Genomic DNA, 26982 nt, shown 5'->3' on the forward strand with positions numbered 1-26982 from the left:
TTCATTTCCAACCTGCTTATTCCAGTTCTGGTTAGTGGCTGGCCAGAGCCTATCCCTGCAGCTCAGGGTACAAGACAGAAACCAGCCCTGGACAAGACACCATCCCACTGAAGGGCGCACTCACATGTATATCCACACTCACTCATACTGGGACAATTTATTATTTTTTCATTTTTTTGTTTTTTTACATCACAACATTGTTACATGAATTGTTTACAATACAAACAAAAAGTGCATATATGCTATCTATGAATACAGTTCAGTGCAAAATAGTGACTTCTCTTTAAGAGGCCGTGATTCCTATTTCTAGTAAACTAAAGAGACTGCAAGTTGGTCTTTATCTTCTCAGTGTTGCCTAGAAATCATCTGTAAATGCATCTTCCTCCTGCTACTTACCATAAAATGTAAAAAGGGAGTTAAAGGAAAGCTTCCTTGCTGGTTCCTACCATGTGAAAGATGCTATATTCTATTTTAGCAGGGCCAATATGTGGAAAATACCTAAATTTAAGTGTTATTACAAAAGGAAGCAATAATGAGATTCTGGCTAAAGGGGCACTAAATAAGAGTAATATATATTTAAGGGATTTAAAATAAACAACAAAAAAAGATTGTTTCAAAAGTAGTTCTAGGTGCACTGTAAGCATATAGGGTTTTTTTCCCATGTGTATTTTTAAACAATAGAAGGGTGAAAAAATAGGGTCACCTGTGTTAGACTAATTTACTTTATTGTATATGCTGCATCAGATGGAACTTTTGTATTATAGTTATAGAGAAGCATAGTTTGCCTCATATTATGGCAATTTATCTTCAATCAAAACCTTCCAGAGTCATTTTATTTTAGAATGTCCTGTAAACATTCAAATCACCAGAACGTGACTGTACAACAGCGAAGTGTTCTCTTGCATTAAATTGAAGATATCTGTTTAATTTTTTAAAAAGGAAAAGAAAATGTAGGAAAGGCACTTAGAGCTGTTACTTTATAAGTACACAACACCCTACAATTCAAGGCATCTTAATCCCCACCAGGATCAACAACAAAGTCATTTTTGTCATGCTGTTAAATCCATCATAATGGCTGATGCAGATTGGTCAGAGGGATCCAGCAAACACTGATGTCCATAATGGTGTTTTGGCAACTAATATGTAACTCTTGGTCAATAGGGAGTTTAAAAGATCTTCCCTTTCTTCTTGATCTTTACCAAGATTCTTGAAGAGTTCTGATGTTCTAAAATACATTGTTGACTTCTCAGTTTGCTTACTCATCCTCAAACTGACAGCGGTTTTTCTCTTAATTCTTTTTGCTGTGCTTCCAAATTGTTTTTTATTTGCATTAAATGAATGTAGTATTCATTTATCATTTGCGTCATTTCATGTTTTTCATTTGCATCGTTTCATGGCACCATTGGAGCTCAACTTCAGAATCCTTCAGGTTTTGAACTACTTACTGACCATCTCAAATACCTGCTGCCTTGATCCCCATCTTCTTCATCTTACCTACTTGCTCCCTTTTTCCTTCTTCCATTTGTGCTAGAGGAAGACTCTTAGTAAGCTGCCATTTATTCTGTTATTGATATTGTGCCCTAAAGAGTTAAAGAAACCAATGACTATAGTCTTGGGCTTACAGGATAGCGGCTAAGAAAAGAAACAACTTAGTAAAAAGCTGAAACTAAAACTTTTCCCCAAAGAGTAGGAAACCGATAACCAGCAGAACTCCTTGAGTGTGCAGAATAGCAGATTGAAGGGAAAAAACACCAAAAAAGTGGCCTGTGTGGTGGCTCTCGCCTGTGTAATCCTAGCACTTTGGGAGGCCAAGGTAGGAGGATTGCAAGGCCAGGAGTTCAAGACCAGCCTGGGCAGCATGACTAGACTTTGTGTTTTTGTGTTTTCCTTTTTTTTTTTGTAAGCCAGTTTTGGTAACCTGTGCCTGTAGTCAGGAGGCTGAGGCTGGAGGATCCCTTGAACCTAGGAGTTTGAGACTGCAGTGAGCTGTGATCACACCACTGCACTCCAGCCTGGGTGATAGAGTGAGATCCTGTATCTCTTTTAGAAAACAAAATAAAATAAATAACAACTTGCTGAAATGTTAACCCTCTCTCCATTGTGAGATTTTAAAAACTGGCTGAATTGGCTAGAACCAATATGGCTAACTAGAGTTTACGCAGGATGAGCTTGCTAATTCCCATTGCATGTTTCATACTGACTCCCCCCAATTTCCACATGCGATCCATGAAGTAACATGAAGAAATAATTGTGCATGCCCAAGGACTTTCCAGTCCTCTCCTTCTAGCAGTCACCTGCCAATCCCAGAATCCACCCTATAAGGCTTTTTAAATAAAATTCTTGCCTTAAAACCAGCACAGGGAGACAGACTTGAGCTGGACTGCCATCTCCTTTTTGGTTGACCTGTTTGCTTTGCTTTTCTCAAAAACCCAACGTCATAGTATTGGCTTCTATCTCATCAGGCAGCAAGCCTCCCTTGCTTGGTAACGTTATCAACTCCGTTATGTCACAGCTGCCAGTTTTCTGCTTCTGTAGTTCTTCATTATTAGTAACATCTTTCAAGTTCTGCACGTGTGTTCTTACCAATGTATTTCTTGGAATGATGAAATCACATTGTTCATCAGTGTGTTTTATTCTATGGGAAGGACCTGGATACTGTGGAGAATACAAATCTGTGAGGAATAATAAGTTGATTAATGTTAACTGGCCCAATCCAGATTCACCTGCTACCATAAGTGTGAATTCAAACCCTCTCTTCACCAATTTTTTGTATACTTGATTTGGGAGATTGGCAGATCTTACATAGCCTTTGAGGTTCTTCTGTTGCCATGGTGCTGGCATTGATGTTCCTCTCCTCACAGCAACAGATATCACACTATAGTGGGACAATTCAGACACTCTAGTTAACCTAACATGTATGTCTTTGGGATGTGGGAGGAAACCTGGAGAAAATTCATGCAGACATGGAAGGAATATGCAAACTCCACACAGATAGTGGCCCCAGCTGGGAATCCATTTTTTTTTTTATTAACATTATAGTAAAATGATGTTGAATGAAACATTATTCAAGGACCTCTGCTGTACTGATTTGAGTGGGAAAAAAAACCCTTATCACAGCACTTCCTCTGTTGTAAGTGAACAGGACAATTTTTTGAAAAGTGATCATGATAAGAAAGATTCTGTGATTCAGTGTTAGTCATAATCTAGTGATTTGCCTACCCCTTTCCCTGCCTTCTACTTTTTGGATGTGAACTTGTTTGAAAAAACAAAAGGAGTTTTGTTTTCTTACTTTACCTTTAGCTTATTTCTCTACCCTGATTTGGAGGATTTTCTTTATTATTATTACCTTTTTTTCAAAGAGATAGTGTCTTGCTATGTTGCCCAGGCTGGACTCATGCTCCTGGGCTCAAGCGATTCTCTTGCCTCAGCCTCTGGAGTAACTGGGACTACAGGCACATGCCACCATGCCCAGTGATTTTTCTATTAAATCCCTCACATGCTATTGTTTGATTATAAGACAGTTGATCTATACACCTCAGTGATTCTGCAAGTCAATATTTTTTCTCTTTAGAAAACAATGTATATATATATTTTCCTTGTTAATAGTACAGACTGCCACCAATACATTTGAGGCATAAAAGGAAGCGAGGACAAATAATGTTACTAGAACATCTTTATTGATTTAGTTATCTAAGCCTTTTAAAGAAAACGGGCAGTATTTCTTACTGAGTTGATAAAATTCCCAGATATTTAGTGAATTTTACCAACCATGTATGATTAAACTATATATGTTTGCATTACCACAAATTGTAAAATTTTCCTATTGAATGCATTTAGGGAAACATACAGGAATGAACTTGAACTAGTTTACCTTCTGCATTGTAGGGGAGTTAGGAAAAAGTAAAGAGGAAGAAATTGCTTTTCTATGTTAGTCAACATTTAGATCATGGTGGGCGCCTGCAATCCCAGCACTTTGGGAGGTCAAGGTAGATGGGTCACGAGGTCAGGAGTTCAAGACCAGCCTAGCCAACATAGTGAAACCGAGTTTCTACTGAAAAATACAAAAAGTTAGCTGGGCATGGTGGCGGGCACCTGTAATTTCAGCTACTTGGGAGACTGAGGCAGGAGAATCACTTGAACCCGGGAGGCCGAGGTTTCAGTGAGGCAAGATTGCGCCATTGCACTCCAGCCCAGGCAACAGTATGAGACTCTGTCTCAAAAAAAAAAAAAAAGAAAAGAAAAGAAGATGTTCCTAACATGAGTGTCTCTGTTTCAGATGGGTCATCTTACTCTGGAAGACTATCAGATCTGGAGTGTGAAAAATGTTCTTGCCAATGAGTTTTTGAACCTCCTTTTCCAGGTATGTTTAAGGTAAATAACAGCAACAGAGGGTAGTAATACCAGTACTTCTACATCTTTTCCATCATATAGTAGTCAGAGTTGTTGTATCTAGGCTGCAAAACCATATATTATTTAAAAAAAAAAAACAGAACTACATTACACATCTGAAAGATGGGTGCTTGCTGAAGTTTCTCAAAATGTGATGTGGGAAATAGAAAAGTGGGATGTAGATTATTTTAACTCATTTTAGAGTAGTACACAGACATATAGAGAGTAAGTTGCAAAAGCCATCATAATTTGCTAGTTTCTTCATTATTGTCTTTTTAAAAGGGCTTCCTTGTAATAAGACTGACCAGGATAATTTTTTTAAAAGAAAATAAATAAAATAAATAAATAGCCTTCCTAATAAGTAAGGCAGTATGACCAGAAAGATGAATCATAAGGAGGTAGCTATACATTTTTCTTTTCTTTTTTTATTATTTTATTTTATTTTTTTAATTTTGAGACAGCTCTCGCTCTGTCATGCAGGCTGGAGTGCCGTGGTGCAAGCGTCTCACCGCAGCCTTGACTGTGCAGGCAGGGTGATTCTCCTTCCTCAGCCTCCCGAGTAGCTGGGACTACAGGCGTGTGGCACCACACCTGGCTAATTTTGTATGTTTTGTAGAGACAGGTCTTGCTATGTTGCCCAGGCTGGTGTTAAACTCCTAGGCTCAAGTAGTTCTCCTGTCTCAGCCTCCCAAAGTGCTGGAATTACAGGAGTGAACCACCACGCCCAGCCCAAGTTTTTCAAAGAATACAATCTCTCTGATTAAGAGATCATTGAAGGTATGAGGCTGTTTCCTAATTTTTATTATTTAGAAGGTCCAAGAAAGATTAAGCGGGAAGGAAAGAATGAAAGCTACCAGAAGTCAACACTAAGTCATAGAGCTTGCCAAATTTTAACTATTGTCCTAGTTAAACTAATTCTCTTGCTCTGATTTTTAAGGATAATTTAAGTTTCCCCATTTTTATAGTTATTCATAAATATTTAACTTGATTTAATAGTGGTTATTTTAGTTTCTTCTAATTTTATCTTCCTTTTACCACTGCGAAGGTCAGAATGGTTTAGTATGTTTATACGTATCATGATCTACCATTTTAAATAACGAACTTGTCTGCAACACATCTATGTTGGAATAAATGGAAATTGGTCTCTTCCGGAGAGCTAATGACTAAGTTTTATGTATTTAAAACATATATAATCTGATAGGCCTGTAAATCAATTATTTGCTTTATTACAAGTTATAATTTTCAGCATAGATTCAAGTTGATGGCTTTATAAAATATATGTGAAAATAATATAGATCACCACTATAAACACAACAGAATTGCTTGGTAACATGAAAATTCGTCAACTGTTTTTTATTTTTGTTTATTTATTTTGAGACAAAGTCTTGGTCTGTCGCCTAGCCTGGAGTGCAGTGGTGCAATCTGGGCTCATTGCAACCTCCATCTCTCAGGTTCAAGCGATTCTCCTGCCTCAGCCTCCTGAGTAGCTGGATTACAGGTGTGTGCCACCACCCCTAGCTACTTTTTGTATTTTTAGTGGAGATGAGGTTTCACCATATTGGCCAGGCTGGTCTCAAACTCCTGACCTCAAGTGATCTGCCCACCTTGTCCTCCCAAAGTGCTAGGATTATAGGTATGAGCCACCACGCCTGGCCTGGTCAACTATTTTTATCTCATTTAAAATAATATCCTCAGTAGTGGGTTCTGTAGGCTTTTTTTTTTAAATTGAACTATTGGTTTTTTTTGTTTTTGTTTTTGTTTTTGTTTTGAGACGGAGTCTGGCTCTGTCGCCCAGGCTAGAGTGCAGTGGCCTGATCTCAGCTCACTGCAAGCTCCGCCTCCTGGGTTTACGCCATTCTCCTGCCTCAACCTCCCGAGTAGCTGGGACTACAGGCGCCCGCCACCTCGCCCGGCTAGCTTTTGTATTTTAGTAGAGACGGGGTTTCACCGTGTTAGCCAGGATGGTCTCGATCTCCTGACCTCGTGATCCACCCGTCTCGGCCTCCCAAAGTGCTGGGATTACAGGCTTGAGCCACCGCGCCCGGCCACTGAACTATTGTTATTTTTTAAAGTAACAATCTCATATTCAGTATACGAAGTTATTGTATGAACAGTACATGAACATATTCAATGTATTGCTCATGTACAGTTGACAGTTCATATACTGTTTGTACACGAACATATTTAGTGTACTCTTTATCTCATATTCACTGTATGAATATTTTGGTCACTTAAGTTTGTGTCTGAGTCATGTTGTAGCTCTCACAGAGTATAGCATTTTGACTTTTAGTTTTGCCTTTGCTATTTTGTCTTTTTTTTTTTTTTTTTTGAGACGGAGTCTCGCTCTGTCGCCCAGGGTGGAGTGCAGTGGCCGGAGCTCAGCTCACTGCAAGCTCCGCCTGCCGGGTTTACGCCATTCTCCTGCCTCAGCCTCCTGAGTAGCTGGGACTACAGGCGCCTGCCACCGTGCCTGGCTAGTTTTTTTTTGTATTTTTTAGTAGAGACGGGGTTTCACCATGTTAGCCGGGATGGTCTCAATCTCCTGACCTCGTGATCCGCCCATCTCGGCCTCCCAAAGTGCTGGGATTACAGGCTTGAGCCACCACGCCTGACCTATTTCGTCATTCTTACTGTGGACTTGGAGTGGCACTGTTTTTGTGACTCTTAACTTATGAATAAACATATACTTTAGATTTGCTTATGTGTATGCTTCCAACATTTTATACTGAAAAGCTCAAAGTTTTTTTCAGGAAACACCCTGAACCTAAATTTTATTATATTTTACTATATGTGCTTTGTCACGTATTTGGTTATGCTTATATGTACAATGAGCAGACAGTTATGCTAAATTGTTTTTATTTTTATCTGTGTTTTTAAATTGATAGAGTTAGCTTGTTAGGTTAATGATACAATATTGAATTATGCTTTTATTTGCCAAGATCTCACACATGGCTGAGTGTTTTGGCCATTTAAAATCTATCGGCCGGGCGCGGTGGCTCACGCCTGTAATCCCAGCACTTTGGGAGGCCGAGGCGGGCGAATCACAAGATCAGGAGATCGAGACCACGGTGAAACCCCATCTCTATTAAAAATACAAAAAATTAGTCGGGCGCGGTGGCGGGCGCCTGTAGTCCCAGCTACTCAGGAGGCTGAGGCAGGAGAATGGCATGAGCCCGGGAGGCGGAGCTTGCAGTGAGCCGAGATTGCATCACTGCACTCCAGCCTGGGCGACAGAGCGAGACTCCGCCTCAAAAAAAAAAAATAAATAAAATAAAATCTATCATATGCAAGTGTCAGAAGAATTATTCTGAAATCTGTTCCTGAGGTAATATCTTCCCCTTTCCCTTTTTCTTCTTTCCCTTTCTCTTCCCTTCTTACCTAGAGATTTGAAAGTTAGCCTCCATTGGAATGGCTTATTTAAAAAAAGCAAACAAAACCCCAAAACCACAAGGCTAAAGTTAAAATTTGCTCAAGTGAATAATTGATAATTCATGAGTTGAAAGCTGTTGCTAATTCAGATTCCCATTTAAGAAGTGGGTCTCATGCAGAGAATGTGAAACAGTATGCAGTTAATAAACTTTGATTTACCATTTTTTTCCCTAGGTGTGTCACATAGTTCTGGGGTTAAGACCAGCTACTCCAGAAGAAGAAGGACAAATTATTAGGTAAATTTGTAGTTTCAGTTATATAGTTGAAATTTCAAATACTTGAAATATATTGGTTACTGAGGAACAGCATGTCCTATTTTAATGTAATCATTAACTGTTTCTCAAAAATAGAAAAATAGTTACATATTTGAAATATTTTTTGTTAAAGTACCTCCTTAGATAAGGAAGATACTATAAGATTAATTAGAAGGTCAAATTCTGTTTAACATTAAAATTGCACTTGAACACGTAAATTTGATTTCTGATAATGAGATAAAAAACCAGTTTTTCTTTAGTACCAAAAATATATGTTTATTGATTGGAAAAATTAGAATAGAGCTTAACAAAAAGCAGAGAAAGATTTTATAGATAATTTAAGAATAATTGCTGTAGACATTTTAATAATTCATATAATACATATGCCCACAATGATATTGTACGCTTTATATAAAAATGGAATATTCTGAAAACCCTATTATATATTCCCTGCCCTATTTTCACTCCTAGATCATATAAAATACTACTTAATATTATATAGAATAAAGCCTTCTTGAATATAATTTTAAATGATTGGTTTGCAGCTCTGTTCATCCTCTATTATTCTTTTTTAATATAAGCTTATTGGAGCCAATTTTGTTAATAAAGTCTCTATGTCTTGGCTTAAGGATTTACTTTTAGGATGGATACTTAAGATAAATATCTGGATTATATTTTAAAACAAAGGTAGCATGTTTATAGCTATATTCTAATTTTTAATAACTTGAGTATCTTCATTGCTTTGTGACATTGCTGTTATGCTACACATTTGGTGTAGATAGTTTTCAGAATATAGGAATGAATTTCTAGTAAACTCTGCTTTTAAAATAAACTCTCAATAGGTACTGTCACTGACTTTTTCTTGAAAGTATTTGTGCATACAAACTCTTCAGTAGTTTCTTGTGGCTTGGATTTCTGGATAGATGGGAGTTTACTAAAATAGAGTTGTTTGGAATACCTTTGAGAACAGATTACATATTCCAACGTTTAAACAGGACATGCCAGTTAGTACATAGATAGTTAAAGTAGTAGATATATTTCTAAGTTTTTAAATACAAGTTTTTAAAAATGGTTATTATTTATTATTTATTTATTTATTTAAATGAAAGCAAGTTTATTTAAGCATAAGTAAAGGGGCCAGGTGTAGTGCTCAGCCTGTAATCCCCGCAACTTTGGGAAGCCAAGGCAGGTGATTGTTTGAGCTCAGGAAGTTTGAGACCAAGCCCCTGGGCAACATGGTGAGACCCTGGTCTTTTTTTTTTTTTTTTTTTTTTTTTTTTTTTAGGCGGAGTCTCGCTTCTGTCGCCGGCTGGAGTGCAGTGGTCTGATCTAGCTCACTTGCAAGCTCCGCCTCTGGGTTTACGCCATTCTCCCTCCGCTCCTGCCTCAGCCCTCCCGAGTAGCTGGGGACTACAGGCCGCCCGCCACCTCGCCCGCTAGTTTTTTTTTGTATTTTTTTAGTAGAGACGGGGTTCACGGTTAGCCAGGATGGTTCTCGATCTCAACTGACCTCGTGATCCGCCAGTTCGGCCTCCCAGAGTGCTGGATTACAGCCTTTGAGCCCACCGTGCCCCGGCAAAGACCCTGTCTTTACAAAAAATAAAAAAATTATCGAGTCTCAGTGGTGCACGCCTGTGGTCCCAGCTACTCGGGAGGCAGAGGTGGGAGGATTATTTGAGCCCAGGAGGTCAAAGCTGCAGTGAGCCAAGATTATGCCATTGCATTCCAGCCTGGGTGACAATGTGAGACTGTCAAAAAAAAAAAAAAGAAAGAAAAGAAAGGAATAAATGGGTAGCCACTCCATATGCAAAGCAGCATGGTTATTTCTTAAAGAAGATTAAGCAAAATCTGTTTTTTTAAATGTTGCTTTCATAAAACTCCAGTCTCATGTAGTTTTTATTTGTTTGTTTGTTTTATTTTCTGTCTTGGATTTTTTTGAGATGGGGTCTCACTGTACTGCCCAGGCTGGTCTTGAACTCCTGAGTTCAAGACTTTTTTTCTATTACAGTCTAATTTACTATAGTAATATATTCTGAAGTAAATATCACTTAGCATAGATAGAAAGAATGCTATGTAGCCCATATTTATATTTATTGCCTTATTTTACAACTACTCATAGCATCCCTATTTCAAAAAATAAGGTTGATATAATCTTATATTTTCATGGAAAGTTATTATTTGCAAAATACGTGTAATTACATTATCTCATCTGGCCCTTAGAATAACTGCATGAAATTAATGTCTCCCATTTTGTAAAAATGAAAACTGAGATTTATAGAAGTTGAGGACCTGAAATTACATGGGACTGGCAGAATCAAGTTTAGGACCTCTTTCTTAGAAGTACCAATAATCTGCTTTCTGTATTTTGTATTTTTTAATAAGTCTAGATTTAAAATTGTTGGTTCCAAATTGGTTCATTTCATCTGGGGTTTTTTTTAAATTTGTTTACTCATTTTCAGTGTTATTTTATTTTGCCTCTACTGTTACTTATAAAAATTCATTTGACTGTGATAATTTTTAAAGGATGATTCAGGTTGGTTCATATGCAATGAGGTGAAACAAATATTTGTCTCTAACTTATAGTCAGTACATTGTTAAAAAAAAAATTATCATGATTTCTGGAATGGCCGAGTGAAGATCTCAGCAAACCCTTTTCCCAAAAGCACTTAAAAAACTAAACAAAATTGTCAAACAACCATTTCAGGACTCTGGAAACTGACCAAATATATACAAGAAATTAAGAGGCATTTATTCAAGAACTACTAATCCTTGGTGAGAACAATGGAAGTGTGTGGTAATTTAATGAGGAGCAGCTTTCATTTCCTCCCATCCAGCAAATCTGCATGATAGTTCCACAGGGCAGGTCAGAATGCACTGACAGTCTGATTTATGATTTGAAGGAGAGCATGAATAAATGCCTCTCCAAGGATATTATAAAACAAATACATACCATCATGGTGGTAAACAATGAGGGGAAACTGACATCACCAGCTTGGGGATAAAATACTGGTTAGGGGAAGCAGCAGACTAACAACAGACCAGTCAAATTTTTGACAGGGAACAGGATCACCATAGTGAGCCTTAACAAGCTTTCTCATGTCCCCAGTGATCTGTAGACTACTTGTACAAGGCTATACACAAACTCAGGAGAAACCAAAGTGGGCTTTAGTCCTTTATTCCTCCCTAATTGAAGGCGAAGCCTTGCATGTGCAGAAAGTAAAAGCCAGGGTAGGCTTGTAACCTGCCTGAACTTTAAATGCATTCCCCAAACCATGTACAGATCCATCAGGAAAAGAATGCGAGTGTTACTGGCTCAAGGTGTTTCAGCACAGCCTCTCAACAGTCATTGGCTGACCAGTAAGTTAGGCTAACCCAAGAAAGCCAAGCTTAACAATAAAAACAGAGATAATAAAAAAGAAAACAACAAGAAGCTGAGCAGCTTCACATTGCAAGATACTGTATGGGAAGTTAAACTCTACAGAATTGTTCCGGGAAGTTGTAAAACAAAACAAAACAAAACAAAACACACGGGGTTCAGAATCCAGAGTTGCTAATATAAAGTATCAAATGTGTTCAGTTTTCAACAAGAAAAAATTATGAGACATGGAATAAAACAGGAAAGTGTGACCCATATACAAGAAAAAAACAAACAATAGTAGAAACTGTCTCAGAGGTGGCACCAGATGTTCTACTTAGCACACAAAGACTTCAATGCAGCTATTATGAATGTTTTCAAAGAGCTAAACGAAGCTATATTTAAAGAATTAGAGGAAAGTATGATCTCACCGACTTGTCCAAATAGAAAATAGCAATAAAGAGATAGAAATTTTAAAACAGAATCAAATAGAAATTCTAGCAGATTTGAGTTGACAGAGAAATATTCAGCAAAACAGAGTATGTATCAATAGAGATTATTTCATCAGAAAGAGAGAAAGAAGACCAAATGAATGAACAGAGTTTCACAAAAGGTGGAACACCATGAAGTCTACCAAAATATGCATAATGGAAGTCTCAGAAGGAAAGAAGCAGAAAAAAGTTTGACAAGATAATGTCTGAAAGTTCTAACATTTGTTGAAAATTATTAACCTTAGAAGCTTAATGAACTCCAACTGTGTTAAACACAAAAAGATTCACACCTAGACATATCATTGTCAAAGTGTTGAAAACTAAAGACAGAGGAAAAAGTTGAAAGCCACAAGAGCAGAAAGACTCGTCATATAGAAAGGAACCACAATATGATAAACAGCTGACTTTTTGAAACAGTAGAGCTCAGTATGCAGTGGTATGAGAAAGTGATATAAGGAAAAAAAACAAAAAAGCAAAAACTGTCAATCCAGAATTCTTTAACAGAACTGTAATTCAGAAATAAAGGTGAATTAGTACCTGACTTCAAAATATACTAGAAAGCTATAGTTACCAAAACAGCATGGTACTGACATAAGAACAGACACATAGACCAATGGAACAGAGCAGAGAACCCAGAAATAAATCCAGGCCAGGCGCGGTGGCTCACGCCTATAATCCCAGCGCTTTGGGAGGCTAAGGTAGGTGGATCATAAGGTCAGGAGGTCGAGACCATCCTGGCTAACACAGTGAAACCCCGTCTCTACTAAAAATACAAAAAATTAGCCAGGTTTGGTGGCATGCGCCTGTAGTCCCAGCTACTCGGGAGCCTGAGGCAGGAGAATCGCTTGAACCCAGGAGGTGGAGGTTGCAATGAGCGGAGATCGCGCCACTGTACTCCAGCCTGGGTAACAGAACGAGACTCTGTCTCAAAAACAAAACAACAACAACAACAAAAAAAAAACCCCACATTTACAACCAATTCTTTTTTGACAAAGGTGCCAAGAGCATACATTAGAGAAAGGACAATCTCTTCAATAAATGGTGTTGGAAAAATTTGATATCCATGTGCAGAAGAATGAAACCAGATCCCAACTTCTTACCATACACAAAAATCAAATCAAAATGAATTAAAGAGTCTGGGTGAGGTGGCTCATGCCTGTAATACCAGCACTTTGGGAGGCCAAGGTGGCCGGATCACCTGAGGCCAGGAGTTTGAAACCAGCCTGACCAACATGGTGAAACCCCATCTCTACTAAAAGCACAAAAACTAGCTGGGCATGGTGACAGGCGCCTGTAATCCCAGCTACTCAGGAGGCTCAGGTGGGAAAATTGCTTGAACCCAGGAGGCGGAGGTTGCAATGAGCCGAGATTTCCCCACTGCTCTCCAGCCAAGGTGATAGAGGGAGACTGCATCTCAAAAAAAAATAGAAAAGAAAATGGATTCAAAGACTTAAATCTAAGGCCTAAACTACTAGACGAAATTGGGGAAATGCTTTTGGACATTCATTTGAGTGGTATGACATTGTATAATACCTTAAAAGCACAGGCAGCCAAAGCAAAAATGGACGAATGGAATTTCATCAAGTTAAGAAGCTTCACAGCAAAGGAAACAATCAACAGAGTGAAGAAACAACCAGCAGAATAGGAGAAAATATTTGCAAACTATCCATCCATCAAGGTTTTAATAACCAGAATATATAGGGGCCTCAACTCAATAACAAAAAACCAAATAACCCAATTTAAAAATGGGCAAGTGATCTGAATAGACCTTGCTCAAAAAAAAAAGGCCGGGCGCGGTGGCTCAAGCCTGTAATCCCAGCACTTTGGGAGGCCGAGACGGGTGGATTGCGAGGTCAGGAGATCGAGACCATCCTGGCTAACACGGTGAAACCCCGTCTCTACTAAAAAGATACAAAAAACTAGCCGGGCGAGGTGGCGGGCGCCTGTAGTCCTAGCTACTCTGGAGGCTGAGGCAGGAGAATGGTGTAAACCCGGGAGGCGGAACTTGCAGTGAGCTGAGATCCGGCCACTGCACTCTAGCCTGGGCGACAGAGCGAGACTCCGTCTCAAAAAAAAAAAAAAAAAGACATACAAATTGCCAGCAGACATATGAAAAAATGTTCAACATCACTAATCATAATCAAAATATCAAAACCACAGTGAAATACTATCTCCCAGTTAAAATGGCTATTATAAAAAAGACAATAACAGATTCTGATGAGGATGTGGAGAAAGGGAAGTGCTAGTACACTATTGATGGGAATGTAAATTAGTAAAGTCAATATGGAAAACAGTATGGAGGTGCCCCAATAAACTGAAAAGAGATCCACCATATTATCCAGTGATCCCACTGCTGAGTATATATTCAGAAGAAAGGAAATCAGTAAAACAAAGAGCTGTCTACACTCCTGTGTTTATTGCAGCACTACTTACAATAGCCAAGATACAGATTCAGCTTAAGTGTCCATCAGTTGATGAATGGATGAAGAAAATAGGCCGGGCGCGGTGGCTCAAGCCTGTAATCCCAGCACTTTGGGAGGCCGAGACGGGCAGATCACAAGGTCGGGAGATCGAGACCATCCTGGCTAACATGGTGAAACCACGTCTCTACTAAAAATACAAAAAACTAACTGGGCGAGGTGGCGGGCACCTGTAGTCCTAGCTGCTCGGGAGGCTGAGGCAGGAGAATGGTGTGAACCTGGGAGGCGGAGATTGCAGTGAGCTGAGATCCGGCCACTGCACTCCAGCCTGGGCGACAGAGCGAGACTCCGTCTCAAAAAAGAAAAAAAAAAAGAAAAAATATATATTATATATATGTATACATGTATATACACACGCACACAAAATAAAATATTATTCAGCCGTAAAATGAATGAAATCCTGCCATTTGCAGCAACATGGATAAAACTGGAGGTCATTATGTTAAGTGAAATAGGCCAAGTATGGAAAGACAAATATCACATGTTCTCACTTTTAAGTGGGAGCTAAAAAAGTTGATCTTGTGGAATTAGAGAGTATTATGATGGTTATCAGAGGCTGGCAAGGGCAGGAGGGATGATATTGAAGAGAGGTTAATGACTGTAAAAATACAGTTGGATAGAATGAATGACTTCTAGTGTTCAATAGCACAGTAGGTAACTATAGTTAAAAATAATTTATTGTATATTTCAAATTAGCTAGAAGATTCAGAATATTACCAACACAAAAAAATGATAAATATTTGAGGTGATGAATATCCTAATTACCCTATTTGATCATTACACATTGTATGCATATGTCAGAATATCACATGTACCCCATAAATATATACTATTATTATATATAATAAATTTTTTAATAGAAACATTTTTAAACCTTTTTTAAAAAAACTTTAAAAAAAAAAAGAAATGAAGGTGAACTAAAGACATTCCTATATGAACACTGAGAATTTGTTACCAGGAAATCTGTCTTTAAATAGTAAAGGAAGTTCTTCAAGCTGAAAAGAAGTGACACCAGACAGTAATTAACATCCACGTGAAGAAATAAAGAGGCTCTCTTCCTTGACGGTGCCTATAGAGGTGGCAGCCATCCCCTACGCGGCATCATAGCTGCCCTTAGTCCCCTTGTGAAGTCCAAGATCATCAAAAAGAGAACCAAGAAGTTCATCCAGCATCAGTTAGACTGATATGTCAGAACTAAGTGTAACTGACAAAAACCCAGAGGTATTGACAACAGAGTTTGTGGAAGGTTCAGCAACAAAAAACAAAGCACATGCTGCCCAGTGGCTTCCAGAAGTTCCTGGTCCACAACGTCAAGGAGCCGAAAGTGCTGCTAATGTCCAACAAATGTGCTGAGATTGCCCACAGTGTTTCCTCCAAGAACTGCAAAGACATTGTGGAAAGAGCAGCCCAGCTGGCCATCAGAGTCACCAATCCCAATGCCAGCCTGTGCAGTGAAGAAAATAAGTAGACAGCCGCTCATATGCACGTTTTATGTTTAAATAAAACCATAAAAACTGCCAAAAAAAAATAAAGAGCACCAATAGTAGAAATCACATAGGTAATAATAAAAGACAGTATAAACTATTCTATGTATTTAAACATTTTTATATGACAATAATTATAAAAGCATGTTGTTCGCATAACATATAATGATCTTATATGAGTTACAACAGTAGCACAAAGATGAGAGTAGAAAGTAGAGCTATATTTGAGCAAAGTTTCTATGTTTTAGTTTCTATACTTTTTTAGTTTCTATACTTTACTGGAATAAATTAGTATCAATCAAACATAGTAGACTATGTTGGCTGGGTGCGGTGGCTCACGCCTGTAATCCCAGCTCTTTGGGAGGCCAAAGCAGGCAGATCACTTGAAGCCAGGAGTTCGAGAGCAGCCTGGCCAACATGGCAAAGCCTCATCTCTACTAAAAATACAAAAATTAGCCAGGCATGGTGGTGTATGCCTGTAACCCTATCTACTTGGGAGGCTGAAGCGGGAGAATCACTTGAACCCAGGAGGCAGAGGTTGCAGTAAGCTGAGTGGCATCACTGCACTCCAGCGTGGGCGACAGAGCAAGACTCCATCTCAAAAACATAAAATAAAAAATAAAGTAGACTATGTTAAGATCCATATTGTAAACCCTACAACAATCTCTAAGAAAATGATCCCCCAAAATAGTTTTATTTAAAAAGGCATTAAAATGTTACCTATTTAAATTCCTAGAAAATACCTATTTACCACAAAAGAAAGAAGTAGAGGAGTAGAGGAAGAAAGATACATAGAAAACAAATAACTAAATAGCAGACATAAACCCACATCTGTAATTACCTTAAATATAAACAGATTGAACAGATGATCAAAAGCCAAAGATTTAGACTGAATTGTTTTTTAAAAATCTAGCTACTTGGCCGCGCGCGGTGGCTCATGCCTGTAATCCTAGCACTTTGGGAGGCTGAGGCTGGTAGATTGCAAGGTCAGGAGATCGAGACCATCCTGGCTAACTCAGTGAAACCCTGTCTCTACTAAAAAAATACGAAAAAATTAGCTGGGCGTGGTGGTGGACGCCTGTAGTCCCAGGCGCTACTCGGGAGGCTGAGGCAGGAGAATGGCACGAACCTGGGAGGTGGAGCTTGCAGTGAGCCGAGATCGCGCCACTGCACTCCAGCCTTGGTGACAGAGCGAGACTCCATCTCAACAAAAAAACATAATCCAGCTACTTGAGATTCAAAGGTACAAATAGGTTGAAAGTAAAAGAATAAAAGATAAAACCATACAAATATAACCATAGGTGAACTAAAATCACTTTACTGTTAAGAAAAAAAATGGCTTTTAGGTTACAAAAGACAAGTTACTGGAGCCAGAGAGACATTTTATTATGATAAACGATGATATATGCACCCACCAAAGAACCCTTCAGCCAACAGCAACAGAATACATATTCAAATGTACACAGAGTATTGTCTAGGATAGACCATATACTAGGTCAGCACTTAGTCAGCAGACTATGGCATATTGGCCAACTTTGGCCCACTGCCTGATTCTGTACAATCTGCAAGCTAAAATGTTTTACCTTTTAAGTGGCTTTGAGAAAACCAAAAGGGATATTTTGTGACACCTTACAATTACATAAAATTCACATTTCAGTGAGCATAAATAACATTTTACTAGAGCACAGTCATGCTCATTCAAAACCTTGGGGAAGGGAAATTCCTCAGTCTAAAAAGTATCTTGAAAAATATACAACTGAGATCATACTTAATGGTAGAACACTGAAGCCTTTTCCCATAAGATCAGGAAAGGATACTTGTTCTTGCCACACTTACCAACATTGTATGAGAGCTTCAAGCTAGTTAAATCAGGCAAGGAAAGGAAATAAAGGCATCCAGATTGTAAAGAAAAATAAAACTGTCTGTAATTGCAGATAACATGATCCTATGTGTAGAAAACCCAAAAGAATTCACAGAAAAACTGTTAGAATTAAAATGAGTTTAGCAACATGACAGGATACAAGATCAATAATTAAGGAATCAATTGAATTGTCATGTACTAGATAGAATAATTTGAAAGTACAATTAAAATGAAGACAACAGCTCCATTCACTATATTGTCAAAAGAAATCAAACCCATGGAAATAAATTCAACAAAAAAAGTGCAAGACTTGTGCATGTAAAGATTCAAAGCATTGCTGACAGAAATTTAAGAAAATGTAAGTAAATGGATTTGAAAACTTAATGTTTTGAAGATGGCAATCTTCTCAAATTGTTCTGTAGATTCAAAACACACCCAATCAAATCCCAGCTTTTTTCTATAAATTGACAAGCTATTCCTAAATTGTATAGGGAAATGCAGAGAACTCAGACTAGCCTAAACAACTTCAAAATAATGACAGAAAATGGAAGACTTAGACTTCCTGATTTCACAGTTTACCTAAGGATACATTAATCAAGAACTGGAATAAGTAGAATCATAGAGATCAGTCAAATGGAATTGACATTTTAAAAGGAAACCCTTGGCCAGGCATGGTGACTCATGCCTGTAATCCCAGCACTTTAGGAGGCAGAGGTGGGCGGATCACTGGTGCCAGAAGTTTGAGATCAGCTTGGCCAACATGGCGAAACACCATCTATACTAAAAACACAAAAATTAGCCAGGCGTGGTGGCACACGATTGTAGTCCCAGCTACTCGTGAGGCTAAGTCAGGAGAATCACTTGAGCCCAGGAGGCGGAGGTTGCAGTGAGCTGAGACCATGCCACTGCACTCTAGCCTGGGTGACAGAGTGAGATTCTGCCTCAAAAAATAAAAAAAGGAAACCCTTATATTTTTGGTCAATGGTTATTTTATTATCATTTTATTATTTTTTAAAGATGTCAAGAAAATTCAGTAGAGAAAGGACTGACTTTAAAAAAAAAAAAATGGTGCAGAAGGAGCTGAGCCAGTAGTCCCAGCTACTCAAGAGGCTGAGACAGGAGGATCACTTAAGCCCAGGAGTTCACAACTTTAGTGTGAGTATGCAGTGATCGCACCTGTGAATAGCCACTGCATGCCAGCCTGGACAGCATAGCAAGATTCTGTCTCTTTAAAAAACAAAAAGAAAAGGTGCAGGAAAATTGGATATTCATATGCAAACAGATTATTTTAGACCCCTTACCTCACACTATGCTTAAAAATGTACTCAAAATGGATTCCATATACCTAAACGTCAGAGCTAAAAACATAACACTTCTAGAAAAGCAAATGTAGAAAATCTTCGTGATTTGGGGGTAGAAGATTTCATAGATATAACACCAAAAGCACAATTTATAAATGGGGCAAAAAGTGTAAGACATAGAAAAAATTAGAAACTTTTGAGATTCAAGAGAGGGCATTAAGAAAATAAATGCTACAGCCTCACAGCTCTAGAGAAAATATTTGCAAATTATATATATGATAAAGGATTTGTGTCCAGAATATATAAAGGACTGTTACAACACATTAAGACATCAAGAAAATCTAATTTTAAAATGTACAAAAGAGTTGAATAGACTCTTACTATACATGTATGAATCGCTAATATAAGTACATGACAAGATGTTCTGCTTCCTCAGAGAAGGCAAATTAAAAGCACAATGAGAGGAGTGACTCAGTGAAAATTATGTAGTGGGTAGCTCTAAGAGCCTGTCTCTCCACAGAAACATTGAAAAATAAAGAACTGCCAATTTCAACTTTGTCAGAACTCTGAACAAAGAGACAAAGATTTATAGAAACTAAGCAAATGTTGATTTTTTAAAAATTATAAAAAATTATAAAAATTATTTAAAACCCTGTTTATATATTTGCCATTGTCTGGTTTAGTAATGGCAGCCTTGAAGATGGCAACCCACATGGTCCCTGGTTTCAGAGAGAGCAGAGCACAGCTTATTTATAAAGAGTTGTGTTTGTCAGGCTGGGTGCGGTGCCTCACACCTGTAATCTCAGCACTTTGGGAGGCCAAGATGGATGGATCAGTTAAGGTCAGGAGTTCGAGACCAGCCTGGCCAACGTGATGAAACCCCGTCTGTACTAAAAATACAAAAAATTAGTTGGCCATGGTGGCGCACACCTGTAGTTCCAGCTACTTGGAAGGCTGACGCAGGAGAATCACTTGAACCCGAGAGGCGGAGGTTGCAGTGAGCTGCGATTGCGCTACTGCACTCCAGCCTGGGTGACAGAGCAAGACTGTCTTCAAAACAAAACAAAACAAAACAAATTGTGTTTGTGTAAACAGTCTGGGGCTACCAGAAAAGCTACTGGAAGATGCTTAGCTATATTATACTTAACTCAGAATTTATCCAGGATGGAAAAGCAGGGGCATTCCTCAGAAGTTCTGTAAGGCACACGAACCAGCCACCTGCAGTCACCTGGGGTAAAAGATTTTAATTGAGGCATATAATAGAATGCTGAAAGTCTTGGGAGTGGTGGGAACTTGAGTTTCCTTGGGAAATTAGGGTACCCAAAAGCACACTGTACACTGGGTAATTTAGAAAGCTTTGCACACGCCAACAACAAGATACGCAGTCAGAAAATACCTTATAAGACCCCTACAGTTTCACCTCTGGCTGAGCTTCTAGACTAAGAGTATACAGGTAGTGAAGGCTAAGGCATAGTTGTAAACCACTGTAGGAATGCCCCAGCACAGCGCCATTCTGCAAAGACAGTAGTGGTTTTTGTCTTTGTCTCTCTGTCTTTGTCTCTCTCTCTCCCTTTTTTCTCTTTCTCTTCCTCTCTCTCCCTCCCTCTTTCTTTTCCTCTCTCCCTCTCCCCGCTTCTGCCATTCTAAAAAATCACTGTCAGAATACCAGCTTTTCGAACACAAGTTAAATGAAGACTTAAGAAACTACACATAACAAGGAAGACAGACTTTATAAAAATATTTTAGAAAAGTGACTAAACAAATAACTGTAGCAGTCAACGAAAGCAAATCCTGAAGTGGAGGGGAATATGATTAGTTCTAGAGTTATCATTAATGCTCAAAATGTTGTTTTCAACAAAAAATTGCAGAAACAAGAAAGTGTGGTCCCTTCACAGAGGAAATTAATAGAAATTATCTTTGGGGAAGCACAGTTATTGGACTTAGTAGACAAACATTTAAAATCAATCATCTTAAATATGTTCAAAGACGTAATGGAGGTGATGGACAACAAACTAAAGGAAACCAGGAAAAATGACTAGGCGTGATGGCTCATGCCTGTAATCCCAGCACTTTGGGAGGCCAAGGTGGGCAGATCACTTGAGGTCAGGAGTTCGAGACCAGCCTGGCCAACATGGTGAAACCCCATGTCTACTAAAAAATATACAAAAAATTAGCCAGGTGTGGTGGCGGGCTCCTGTAATTCCAGCTACTCGGAAGGTTGAAGCAGGAGAATCCCTTGAACCTGGGAGGCAGAGGTTGCAGTGCCACTTGCACTCCAGCCTGGGCAACAGAGCGAGACTCCATCTCAAAAACAAACAAACTAAATAAATAAATAAATAAGTAAAGGAAACCAGGAGAATGATATATGTACAAATAGAGTGTATCAATAAAGAGAAAGTATAAAAAGGAACCAAACACAGATTTTGGAGCTGAAAAGTATAATAACTGAAATGAAAAATATATTAGAGGGGTTCTCCATCAGATTTGAGCAGGCAGAAAAATGAATCAGAGAAGTTAAATAAAAGTCGATTGAAATTATTGACTGAGGAGCAGAAAGAAAACAGAATGAAGAAGAATGAACAGAACGTAAGAAACCCATAGAACAACATCATGTGTGTCAACATAAGAATCTTAGGAAAGGAGAGAGAAGGAAACGGCAGAATATTTGAATAAATAATTGTCCTAAACTTCATAAGACATGAACCTACATGTTCAGAAAGCTCATTGGACTTCAAGAAAGATAAACAAAGTGATCCACACTGAGAAGCATTATAATGAAACTATTTTACAAAGCCAAGAACAAAGAGAGAATCTTGAAAGCAAAAGAGAAGCTACTTGTCCCATACAATGGATCATCAATAAAATTAATAGCATGTTTCTCATCAGAAAGCATGGAATCCAGAAGTGAGTGGGATGACAATTTTTTTAAAGAGCTGAAAGTGGCAGAAAAACTGTAACCAAGAACTCTATATCCAACGAAACTTTTTCCTCAAAAATTATTTAAATTTTGCAATGGAATGTTAGTTGTAACACCAAAAGCATGAGCAACCAAAAAAAATACTGCATTTCATCAAAATTTGAAAGTTTTTTGTTTTGTTTTGTTTTGTTTTTTGAGACAGTCTCACACTGTCACATAGGCTGGAGTGCAGTGGCACCATCACAGCTCACTGCAGCCTCAAACTCCTGTGCTCAGGTGATCCTCCTACCTCAGCTTCCTGAGTAGCTGGGACCACAGGCGTGCACCACCACAACCAGCTAATGTTTGTATTTTTTGTAGAGATGGGGGTTTGCCATGTTGCCCAGGCTAGTCTTGAACTCCTGGGCTCAAGCGATTCGCCTGCCTCAGCCTCCCAAAGTGCTGGGATTACAGGTGTGAGCCACTGTACCTGGCAAAACTTAAAACTTTTATACATCAAGGGATATTATTTTTAAAACAGAAAGGACCACCTATAGAATGGGAGATAATGTTTTAGAAACATACATCCAATAAGGGTCTAGTAACTAGAATACATAAAGAACTCCTACAGCTTAACAACAAAAAGCAAACAACCCAATTTAAAATAGACAACTAAAATAGACTTGAATACAAGTTTCTCCAGAGACATTCAGTGATCATCAAGCAGATGAAAAGATGCTCAACATAATTAGTCATTAGGGAAATACAAGTCAAAACAATGTAATGCTACTTCTCAGTAAGATTATTAGAATTTTTAAAATGGAAGATTTTGGCGAGTAGGGAAATTAGGGACTCATATATTGCTGGTAGAAATGTAAAATGGTGCAATCACTGTGGAAAACAGTTTGGCAGTTCCTCAGCAAGAATTTCCATGTACCAGCAATTCTACTTCTAGGTATTTACCAAAATAATTGAAAACAGGTACTCAAATACTTGAACACAACTTTCATAGTACCACTATTCACAATAGCCAAAAGGTAGAAACAGTCTGTACATCCATCAGTGGATGAATGGTTAGACAAGATGTTGTATATACACACCATGGAATATTATTCAACCATAAAAAGGAATAAAGTACTGATACATACTACAACATGGTTGAACCTCACAAACATGTTAAGTGAAGGAATCCAGACATAAAAGGTCATGTGTTGAATCATCCCATTTATATGAAATATCCAGAATAGGCAAGTCAATAGGTCCAGACAGCAGACTGGTGGTTGTTAAGTTCTGGGGGAAGTGGGTAATGGGGAATAACTATTTAATGGATGACTTTTTAATTGAGGTATATGAAAATGTTTTGAAACTTAATAAGAGGTGATCACACAGCGTTTTGGATGTACTAAATGCCATTGAATTGTATGATTTGAAATAATTTCACGTTATGCCATTTTCACCTCAAAAATAAATAGTTTTTGGTTGGGCACAGTGGCTCATGTCTGTAATCCCAACACTTTTGTGAGTTCAAGACCAGCCTGGGTGACATAGTGAGACCTTGTCTCTAGTTAAAAAAAAAAAAAAAAATTAGCTGGGCATAGCAGTGTACATCTGTAGTCCCAGACACTTGAGAGGCTGAGGCGGGAGGACTGCTTGTGCCCAGGAGGTCAAGGCTGCAGTGAGCTGAGATTGTACCACTGCACTCTAGCCTGGGCTACAGAGTGAGATTCTATAGATAGATAGATAGATGGGCTACAGAGTGAGATTCTATAGATAGATAGATAGATAGATAGATAGATAGATACATACATACATACATACATACATACATACATACATACATAGATACATAGAGATAGAGAGATAGATAAGGTAGATAGATATGGTAGATTTTGTTTTATAATCACAGTGTAACAGTGCTTCACATCCACTAGAATTGCTGATGGGAATGTTAAATGGACAGCCACTTTGGAAACTGACTTGCCAGTTTTGAATGTTCTTTAGGTGTTGTATGGATAAACAAAATGTAATAGATACATACAATGGAATACTATTCAGTAATAAAGCACAAACAACTGATATCTGCCACAATAATAGATGAACCACAAAAACATGCAAAGTCAAAGAGGCCAAATTTTTAAAAGGCCATGTGTTTTATCATTTTATTTATATGAATAGTTGAGAAAAGACAAATCTGTAAGAGACAAAACATAGATTAGTGGTTTCCTGTTGCTGAGGGTGGTAACAGGAATTGACTAAAAATGGGTACAGGGGTCTTTTTGGATTAATTGAAATGTTCTAAATGTTCTCAAACTGATTGTGGTATTGGTTGCACATATCTGTAAAGTTATCAAAATCACTGAGTTGTACACTTCAAATAGGTAAGTTTTATATTTATGTAAATTATTCTTCAATAAGGCTGTTTTGAAGAACATCATTGGTTACATGAACATTCTGCAAAAAATGTAATTAATTAATTGGAAACACCAGCTGTGTTTCTAATTTTTTTTAATTTTTAATTTTTTCCTAGAATCTTTTCCTGAAGTAATTGTTCTTGATACTAGCCCGTGACTCTTGAAATTGGTTTATCAATAGAAACAGTGTTGTTTTACTAATTGGATTTTGGCAGTGTCTCCTAATTACATCTAAATGTTTCGTGGTTTTTCTTACAAAACTTCTAACGATAATTTTTGTGCGTCGCCACCTGTTTCATACAGCTTTATTTGATGTATTTAATTTCTTTTGTATGTACAGAGGATGGTTAGAACGAGAGAGCAGGTATGGTCTGCAACCAGGACACAACTGGTTTATCATCTCCATGCAGTGGTGGCAGCAGTGGAAAGAATATGTCAAATACGTGAGTTAGATTCCTGTCTATTTACATTTTTCACAGGATTTTCTACTCCGTCAGTCTTCCAGCCAATAATAAAATGCTCCAACTTAGATAAAGATTCAAAGGGAAAGGAAATGAGTGTTTATATGATACTTGCTATGGGTAAGGCTTTGTGATTACACTTCCACATACATTTCTTCCCTTGTAACAACCCTAAAAAAAGATAATATTGGGCACGGGGGTACCTGTATATATCACATACCTCACATCTCATTTAATTCTCATACCACCCTTGTGAGGAAGATAGTATTATACCCATTTTACCTTTGGGGAACCTGGTGCTGAAAGTAAAAGTAACCTGAATATCGTGATCAGGGTAGAAGATCTGGGATCAAACCCAAGGACTGACTTTAAAGCTTACGTTCTCTCAACTACATCATTTACATTGTCCTTTATTTCACCTTTTCCATTAAAACGGAATTTTTTTTCAGAACAAGAAAACTGAAAAGAATAATGCCAAGAATCAAATATTTGCCTTCTTGGAGAGCCAGTTGATATATATACTCATTGCCAAATGATCAATAACCAAAATTCTAATCATTTGATTCCTATTTGCCTGTATTTCTTCTGTCACTGCTTATTATCAGAATATTGATAGTTACATACTTTTTACATTATCTATCTCATCATTCTTTCTCATCCTTTTTCCATTTTGCAGAGTTTATTAATGTATTTTCACATGTAAAATTTATTAATTGGGAAACACGGGCTTTGGTGTCTCTGAAGGAATAAAAAGTAGGCAAATGACTTCCTGGACCTTGTAGGTAGATAATGATGGTGTGTGTGGATAGAAAATGAGAACATTGGGGTACAGCATCAATCATTATTTTGAAATACTTTTTTGGTTTTTATATTTGTAGTTTGGCCTTAGATTGAGTGGTTGTTAACGTTTTAATGAGTATAGACTCAAAGAATAACATAGTTTTGTCTTGGATGTATTACGTTTTGTTTTCTGTAGGAACACAATAGACGTCTTAGCAGCATGTCCCTTATAAACAGACTGAACTGCACTGATAAGAACATGAACCTGGTTTGTTGTTGCCTACCACAATCCTTTTGTGCACTAAAGAAATTTGGGGAGGGTTGTAAGAGAGAGGTATACATGGGAGAATCTACATATTCCCTTCTCCACTCTGGCATTTGATATTATTTTCTAGCATGCGTCTGTCAAATGCAAATTTTAAAATCTACTTAAGAATGAAGTCTGGCTGGGCCTGTAATCTCAGGACTTTGAAAGTAGGGGAATCACTTGAGCCTAGGAATTCAAGATCAGCCTGGGCAACATAGTGAGACTCCATCTCTACAAAAAAAAAAATTTTTTTTTTTTTTTTTTTAGACAGAGTTTTTCTCGCCTAGGCCGGAGCACAGTCGCGCATCTCGGCTCACTGCAAGCTCCGCCTCCCAGGTTCACACCTTTCTCCTGCCTCAGCCTCCCAAGTAGCTAGGACTACAGGCACGTGCCACCACGCCCAGCTAATTTTTTTTTTTTTTTTTTGTATTTTTAGTAGAGACGGGGTTTCACTGTGTTAGCCAGGATGGTCTCAATCTTCTGACCTCATGATCCGCCCTCCTTGGCGTCCCAAATTGCTGGGATTACAGGCGTGAGCCACGACGCCTGGCCCAAAAAAATTTTTTTTTAAATTAGCCAGGCTTGGTAGTGTGCGCCTGTAGTCCCAGCTACTTGGAAGGCTGAGGTGGGAGGATGGCTTGAGCCTGAGAGGTCGAGGCTGCAGTGAGCCATGATCGCACCACTACAGTCCAATTTGGGTGACAGAGCAAGACCCTGTCCCATAAAATAAATGAATAAATAAAGGCAAACTTAGAGTTAAAAGAAACCTGGGAAGAGAGGAGTTTCGCTTTATATGGAGAGAAAGGAGGCAGAGAACTATGGGAATTTATTCAATAAGATGGGGAAAAATGTAAGTGGAGTAACAGCAGTACTTTCTGAAAGTGCATATTAATTAGAAAAGTGTTTTACTAAATAGAGAACTATGGCAACTTATTAATAAGGTGGGGAAATGTAAGTTGACTAATAATCCTCTGAACATGTTTTAATTAGAAAAGTGTTCTTTTCTAAAATAACCTTTTAAATGCAAATAACTGCACACTGACAGATTTTTTTTTAAATGTTTTTATTTTATTTTTTTTTTTT

General features: G+C 38.1%; 1 protein-coding gene across 2 annotated transcripts in view; it reads left to right on the forward strand.

Moving 5' to 3' along the window:
- Positions 1-3109: 3109 nt before the first annotated feature.
- Positions 3110-26982, forward strand: part of LOC108526286 (ubiquitin carboxyl-terminal hydrolase 32) — an 85900-nt gene continuing 62027 nt past the window's right edge. Inside the window, exons 1-4 of one of the 2 annotated variants that reach the window (XM_017866968.1) lie at positions 3110-3130; positions 4277-4360; positions 7993-8054; positions 24692-24794. In XM_017866968.1, coding sequence (XP_017722457.1) covers positions 4277-4360; positions 7993-8054; positions 24692-24794 — 249 coding nt within the window. In that variant the 5' untranslated portion in view covers positions 3110-3130. Of the gene's footprint in view, positions 3131-4276; positions 4361-7992; positions 8055-24691; positions 24795-26982 lie in introns of those variants that run through there. The other variant, XM_017866969.1, reaches the window with a different exon arrangement.

This window comes from Rhinopithecus bieti, unplaced genomic scaffold (assembly GCF_001698545.2).
Source record: "Rhinopithecus bieti isolate Rb0 unplaced genomic scaffold, ASM169854v2 scaffold_1853, whole genome shotgun sequence".
NCBI classification, from domain to species: domain Eukaryota; kingdom Metazoa; phylum Chordata; class Mammalia; order Primates; family Cercopithecidae; genus Rhinopithecus; species Rhinopithecus bieti.